General features: G+C 41.5%; 1 protein-coding gene across 1 annotated transcript in view; it reads right to left on the reverse strand.

The window, feature by feature from the left end:
- Positions 1-7,999, reverse strand: part of LOC104276344 (bifunctional heparan sulfate N-deacetylase/N-sulfotransferase 4) — a gene marked incomplete at its 5' end in the record, with an annotated part of 44,211 nt that overhangs the window by 24,799 nt on the left and 11,413 nt on the right. The window contains 2 exons of the mRNA XM_009872624.1: positions 4,867-4,995; positions 6,608-6,793. Coding sequence (XP_009870926.1) covers positions 4,867-4,995; positions 6,608-6,793 — 315 coding nt within the window. The remainder of the gene's footprint in view (positions 1-4,866; positions 4,996-6,607; positions 6,794-7,999) is intronic.

Genomic DNA, 7,999 nt, shown 5'->3' on the forward strand with positions numbered 1-7,999 from the left:
AAAAAAAGAGTGTAAGAAAAGGAATATGGTGAAGCACTGGTGAAGCGAACAAAGACAAAGGGGGATTTGACAAATCTATTCTGGGAATGGATAAGTTATTCTCAAGGGCAATGAAAGTAAATAACAAGAAGTAGACTTAAAAAAATTATGAGTATGACTGAAATGTGGAACTCAAAATGTTAAAAGTTTTTGGGTTTTCTTTTTTTAGAGTTATGCAACCTAATGAAGCAAACATAAAAAATCTTTGAAAGCATCTGAAAGCACTTCAAAAAAGTTAAGAATTGGCAAGGCTTAGGTCCAGCAAAAAGCAAACAAAGCTGTTTCAAGTGGTTTAGGAAGTAAACACATTTTTTTTTTTCAAGTCTTAAGTCCGCTTCGTTTTTCTTCTGTGGCAGCAGTGGAATGCTGTACACCTGCAGCAAACCTAAATATTTTTTCACAGGGGATCAGGTTGCTGCAAAGCTGGTCAGAACTAGATCATTTTCAATCACATTTATGTAGCTTGGTAGCATTATACTTGGATCAAGGACTTGGTATTCTTCTTGCCTGATGCTCTTTGATATAAAATTCATGGCTTTGAAGACGTGTCTTCAGTAGCAACATGTTTTCTTGACTAGTAATGTCCTTCATTGTTTTAAGGTCTAACTGCAATTAATACAGAAACGTGCTGGGGCAGCACAGTTCTAAGAATCTTGTTCTTAGTGTTTTGAAAAGTTTCACTTTACTATCAGAATTAGATTGAGCATGAAAGGAGTTCTGTAAATTTTTTTTGACTGAAATTTTAGATGTCTGTTGTGGTTTTTTGTTTGTTTTGTTTTGTCATTTTTCTTTCTCTTTGCTGCCTCATTTCTGAGTGTGGTGGCTTTGCTGCTTTATTTTCACCGCTGCCATGGAAATGCTGATGCTACAATTTGTAAGAGTTTTGTCCTAATTAAAAAGTAGTAAATAGCCCATGTTTGAGGTTGTTTGTCAAATCACAGTGTAAACAACATTGATGATAATAATAACATAAACCTGACTGAATATCTAACTTTGGTCTTGGCAGGGCAGAAAAAATTTCAGTTGAATATTTCATGACTCTTGTATCAAGCAGTAAAGGAAACCTCCAAGAGGACAGCCATGTCTCCTTTTCTTCTCCAACCTGGAAGTGTATTTCTTATTTGTAAATAAATCCAAAGTTCTTTGTTATTGTTTCAAGCCTCCAAATGAACAAAACCCTTCAAAGAAGAGCTAGATTGATACCTTTTGCAAGACTTGCACTATTTAGGTTTATTTCAAACCCAGTCTGATCGCTGAGCCTTTTTCCACTACCTTTAATGAGTTTTGCTTTGAAGTGTTTGCGCAAAGAATAAGTACCCCAAACTCTAGACTTGAGCAGCCTTTCTGCATTAGCTGCATCCTAGAAAGGTCTGGCTGGGATTCTTGTAACCCTCATTAAAACTCAAAGGATGGTTGGCTTGGTTTCTGTCTGTTTTGGTGGAATTTATTCCTCCTCTGCATACTACGAAATCATCTCTGCCAGACATGACTCATTTTAGGATTCATAAATTAGAAAGTGAAAATCAGTAGAAGCACTTCTTAAAAAAAAAAACCACAAACAAATCCACAACAAAAACTCCCAAACATCATAAAAAAGAAAACCAACAACATTGGAAGATCCCCTTGAAAGTCTGTCAACCCTTTATCCTAATGCAGTGTTACCCGGGCATTTTCTATTAACCCTCTACAAGGTATTGCTTCTGGAAATGCAAACATTTTGGCTATATGAGCTCAATATTTGTAATCCATTTGCTGCAATTGGTAACTCCAATGAGAGCCATGGACAGGGTTTCTGTAAACAGTTGGCTTGTCAAGGCTCGGGAGGGGAAAAATGAGAATTTACCAGCAGCTTTCATTGGTGGCCTGTTTCTCAGTTAGGAAAGGCCAGCAGACATTCAGTTCTGCCCTTTTTCAAGATTTAGTTGCAAACCCCTCATTATCTCCCAGCTGCTCCCTTCCAAGGCCCCTTTGTAAACACTCCCATGCGAAGTAGATAGAATATATACTCACTGATGACAAAGTATTGCAGTGAATGTGGTACAATGTCACCGTTGCTGCTCACCATTAGCATTAAGAGAATTGCAGTCGGATCCAAAATTAGTTATAAATAAACTCTTCCCATTTGATACATTATTCCTATTTAGTGAATTTGCTTCCCTGTGTTTAGTTATTCTTGAAATGTGCTTCAGTAATCAAACTGATTGAAAAAATGTTTCATCAAAACTTGATTATTTAAGCTGTGTTCCTACTTGCACTTCTTTGGGGGGATGGGATACAAGATGACAAATGAATGTTATAACAGCCTACGGAAACATGAACTTCTCTGTGCTGTCTTTTAAAACACAGTTGGTGTTGATGTTGACTTGCTTCTGTTGCGCTTGGGCTGCTCTCTGTGCTTCTGTGCACCGATTAGCTCACTTGCGGTGATGACCACGAGGTCACGAATTAATTGGAGCTACTCCATCCCTGTGCATCTCCGCCACACCAGGAAACAGACTGGCTGGTGTTTTGGGAGAGTAAATGAAACATGTTTTTAAACTATGTTAGTAATGCAAAAACAAACAGTGGTGCAGGCAACCCCTTTCCTACAAAATTTCAAGTAGGCAGCAATGTGTAAAGCAAGCTAGGGGACATTTTCTGGTTAGAATTTTATGGATATGGTTTCTATCCATGGACTGCATTAGGCATCTCATTCGGTATGAGTCAACAAGAAAAATATTTTAAATCATGCCTTCGAAAAAGCCTTTGCACTTCAGACAGTTGCTCTTTTCATAATCCATCTGGAGAGCACAGGCTGGTTTACACCGTACTGCTTGTGGTAAACCCCTGAACTGTACTCTTGGCAAAGCCCTGAACAAGTTGATATCCAAATGTTAAGGAAGCTTATTAATGAGCAGAGGTGTGTGAGAAGTTTCTACGATATCAGATGCTAAGTCTCTTGTTGCTATTCCAGTAGGCACTGCTGCTGGACTGAGGAACACACCACACTGACAGCATTCTTCTTTATTCAACTGAATTTGTAATGGGTTAGTGGAATAGGCACTCTGTTGATCCTTTTCAGAGGATACCGTAGATTTTAGGTACTAATCTGTAGCATTTTTCCAGTTAACCACCAGAAGACTACACCTTCTGTTACACAGAATAAAAGCAAGGTGTTGCTATTTGTTCATTTGTCTGCTGTCCAAACTTGATGTTTAGGAAAAGAAAACGGTTGCATGAATACAGATGACTTGCTTTCCTCCTTACACCCGTTTCCTTCAGAGATAAGGCTAGGCTTTGCTTTCACTGTTGTCAGCCAGTGCATATTTCATAGGCTAGTGTACCAACCTGACTGGAATAACGGTGGGGTTTTGTGGTATATCTTACTTCAGCTCGCACGTGATTAACTTTTATTTCTTCCTGTTTGAACAAGCACTTGGATTGGAACCGATTTGTACTTAATGCGTGTCAGTAATTCACTTGTGCTGCTTAGCTGAGTACAGTATTGGTTTTGGTAAGGTAAAGATAGAAATCGTGGAAGTGGGAGGGGGGAATCAAACATTAACAACGTAAAAATATGTCCTTTTCAAATACCACCCAGTAATATATATAGCTCTTAATTTATTGGAACATAGCTTGGTCAAAACAATGACTTGGTGTAGTGAAGAAAATCAAAGAAAAATCCCCCCCACCATTTCTTTAGAGGACAGATGGGTAATTTCATCTCAAATGCTTTGGCTGCCATTACTTATTACCTTCCTAGGACAAGTCCTGTCTCTGCTGAATCACTTCTGAACCCTAAAAGGCCAACGGAAGAACTGCTTCTCTCGAGCACTCTTTGTGTCACACCCAGTGAGGCCCCAAGAACACGTGTCTGTGCTGCAGGACCCATCTAGGGAGGGGTTTGGCCCTTTTGTGGGGGAAGTCATCAGACATGGCTGGGGGAAACCCCTGGCAGGGCTAGTGCAAGCACCTGGAAGGTTAGAGCTCCCAGAAGGAAGATGGTCCAGCACCTCTGAGGTTGGTCCTGCTCGGGAGCTGCCTGGAGAGCCTGGGCTAAGGAATTATGGAGAGTGTGAGAAATGGTGGCATAGGTTTATCTGATTGCATTCACCATTCAATACTAGCCTTTAAAATAATTCTTAGACTAATTGAAGACTGAGACTTTTTCTTAGCCTCAGCCTGTCGTTGGAAAAAACATTTGGATGCACTCATTTAAAACCACGTATATGTTGTTTTATCCTCATGCAAGTTGTTTATATGTGCACCTACACATAAACAGTTTCTGGCTCGTGAAATGCTGACAGAGGAAGAGAAATGCAGCACTGAGCCAAGCGAAAACCTTCGTTAGAAGGCTCTGTACTGCTTGGGGTATTTCTTAGCTGCAAAAAAACTATTTTTAAGAGCCTATGGTAAGTGCATTATATCAGGCCGGAGCCCTGGAGTTTCCATTGCATTCTAACAAGAGTGCCCGAGGAGCCAAGCTTATGAAAAAAAGGAGAAGTGGACTAAGATCACACAATTTTCTCTACCCTCACTGGTTTCTTTCAGTCTGTTACACAAGTCAGCACTCTCTTCTCTCATGGGGAACCAGCTTCAGGTTGGTAAACAGTATGGAGTGGAAATTAATGCTTTCTCAGTAACTTGGTGCATACAGTTGTAGTTAGAAATTAGCAGAAGATATTTTGCTCCTATCCTCTTAAACCGCTTGTTATCTCTCAGCAAGCGGTTTGGATTGTTATTTCCCCAACAAGATAAAAGGAAATTGATCTTTGTCCCTTCCTTCTTCCCCCGCCCCTTCTCTTTGTTAGTCAGCATGTCCAAAAAATAGCAAAAGAAGGTACCTACGGGATTCAGAAGAATGGTGAGGAAGAGTTCACCTCCTCGGATGCTTTTGTCCAGCTCCTGAGGTCCCCCAGGGTATTCCTTGTAAAAAATAGTATGCGTGAAAAGGCCACAGGTCTGTCGAGGGAGCACCTGAGAACAAAATAACAGTGTTGTTGTGACTTGACGTTCTTAGGGCTAACTTAGCCTGGCACAGCCACCCAAATCCCTCTAGCAACTCCAGGAAAGAAAACTGCAACCCTTCCTGCCGCCGCGCTCTGCTGTGTTTATTTATGTGCCTTCTGTACTCTTGTGGAAAGCGAGTGCGGCGCTGCAGCGACAGACATTTGCAGCTGCCAGCTCTGACAAGCTGTGACACACATGCCGTTCTTTTGTGCGGCCCGTTTTTTTCAGCTCCTGCACTCAGATTAAGTGTTTATTTCCTGTTGCTTAGAAGAGGAAAACAAAAAGCCAAATCCTCGCTTCCCTCAGCAAGGTTAGTTTATTAGCAGATAAACAGTGCTTCCTGGCCATCCTCACTATCTCGAGCAGTTGATCTTACTGTCCTTAAGACATTGAAGTGATTTTTCTCTTCAAGGCTGTGGACCACAAAAGACCTGTTGCTTCACACCTTCCTCAGTTCTGAAAACCCTGTGGAGCTCACAGTTCCTGTGTGTGAAATGTGTTATGGGACTGGTGAGATGCTCACGAGACCAGCCCGAGGTCAGCTCCCCGTCCTGCCCTGAATCAAGAGGGTGTGCGTCAGAAACGAGCCAGATAGCAGGCAGGGGAGAACAAACTCATCTTGGAGAACTACATGGCTTAGTAATGTTACTAGCTAGATACTATCCAAGGGCTCTGCTCAAGACAAGACAGACCGAATTCACGTGGGGAAGGCTTTTTGTTTCCTTCCAGTCAGCATTTTAACATACGTGGAAATGCACTGCTGAATTTGGGTTTGTTCCAACAGTAATCGGACTTGGAGCAGTAACTTCTTCACGTGGATTGAGACGTTCCTTTTGTCTTCTTTAGGGAATCACAATTTTGACTTTATATAGGCAATATTCAAGTCAGCTGGGACTCTAAAGCACCCAAGGACCTGCCCTCAAAATCCTCCTAGCTCCACTTACGCACATTGTACTGTTTCACCTATCTGTTGGGTTGCAGCTGGCAGTTAAGCAGGGCAACTCATTTTATACCTTTCCTGCCCTTTATGCAGTTGAAGTGTGTTTCTGAGGAACCTTTTCACTCCTCACACCAAGGTGGTGTATGGAAGAGTTGGGCATGTGCCCGATCTCTGGCTCTGGAAGAAACAAAGCTTGGAGTGAAACCTTAGCCTCAGAGAAGTGTCATACTTGCTGGAGGAAATTCCTTCTACCTCCTCACCTTCCCAGGTTGTGGATTGCTAATCCTTTCATGCATAAAGATGAGCCAGAGCTTGAAACACAGGTCTTAGGCAGTTTAATGAATTTCCGAGTACGCATCTATAACTCAGTTGGTAGTTGATGGGACTAGAAGTACATTTAGTTTCTGCAGATTGCATCTACAGTTGCCTAAGTTTGTGGGAAATTTTCTTTTTTTAAAAAAAAAATAAATGCCCCACAAAACTGGCTGTGTAACAAATGCACTATTTTGGCATCTGTACAAATCCTCAATCAGAGAGAATTGTAATGATTGCTGTAAAACTTGAAGCATTTGGTAAAAATAGCATTCTTTTGAGTCACTGTCAAGTACTATTGCTATGAAGCATGGAAATGCAGTGTACCATGATGCCATTGTGGATGAAGCCCCGTCTGTACCGTGCAGGCTTCAGGTGTGGGTATTCTTCTGTGCTGGTCACTCGGATGTGCCAGACCTTCTTCCAGGCCTCGTACAGCTGGATGTGAACCGGGTAGACCCCAGAGTGGTGTGGAGCCACTGCGTACCCCATGCCGGTCGGTATGCCGTGCTCCTGCAACATAGCAGAAGGAGAAACACATTTAGGGACAGAAAAAGAACGTGCAATTATTCAAAGTTGATTTTGCCTGCACATAGCAGTGTCGGAGGAGCTGTTGTCATCGGACAGGCTTGTGTCTGTTTGTATGTAGCACGGGCTAAAAACGGGATGGGGGATATGAGGAAACTGGAATTACAGTTGGATAACTGCAGAGTGATAAATAATCCTCTTGGATTATGCTGTGTTACTATTACATGGAATAGATATCCCTGCCTGCCTGTTTATTACACATTGTGTGCATTTTAATACTCATCCTACCTGTTTGCTTCTTTTTCAAGGTAATCTGGTAAGCAGATGCTGCTTATTTACTACCCTATCAAACAGCATTAGAGCAGTGAACAGATGGAAAACAATTGTTGTAGTGACTTATGTGAGATTTCTCATTTCTTATTTCCAGAATAAGAGCAAGATTCCTTCCTGATTTAAAAGAAATATATCCCCCATAGCCTGCTTTTACTTTCCATGGTATTAAGGTAGCAGCAGAAAAAGCTGGGCTTGGATGGACTTATTTTTCTTTTCATAAATATTTATTCAGTTCAGTTTGTAAGAGGCAGTATGTGCATTTTTATGAATATAATCTATAGGATATCTTGAAAATATCTTCCAGGGGCACAATGAGGTAGTTAATGTGCAGGCAGAAGGAATTAAGGAAGAAGCTTAACTGTGAGCGTGCTGGGCACGTTCTCTTCAGTCCTCAAGCTCTCCTGCCTTTGTTCTGCTCCTCATCCCTCCTGCTCCCAGCTTAGCATGGGCTGTCCGAAACCCCCATCTGATGACGAAGCCCGAGAACCACATCTATAGTCCACGATATATTTTAAAGGGAGCGAATTATTTGAAGTGTAAGTTATACATGTGAAAATGAGATTAATTTCATTGGTCTGAGTGACTACTCAGACTATTTATCACCAGCTCCTGGCAGAAAGTATCCTGGATCCTTTCCCATGCTCTGGGTGCTTACTCAGTTCATTTTACTCCTGGTCCTACAAGAGACATCAGCTTTTTTCTGTTCATAATAATTGGTATGCAGTGGGAAATGGATAAGAAGTGACAGGATTTTTTTTTTTTTTTGTCCTTTCTCTTGCCTGCATTATCTAAGAGCAGTTGATTACTTAATTCCAGGAACAGCAGGTTCTGCTGGGCATCTTCAAGTATTTTCCCTAC

The sequence above is a fragment of the Apaloderma vittatum genome, unplaced genomic scaffold (assembly GCF_000703405.1).
Source record: "Apaloderma vittatum isolate BGI_N311 unplaced genomic scaffold, ASM70340v1 scaffold15277, whole genome shotgun sequence".
NCBI classification, from domain to species: domain Eukaryota; kingdom Metazoa; phylum Chordata; class Aves; order Trogoniformes; family Trogonidae; genus Apaloderma; species Apaloderma vittatum.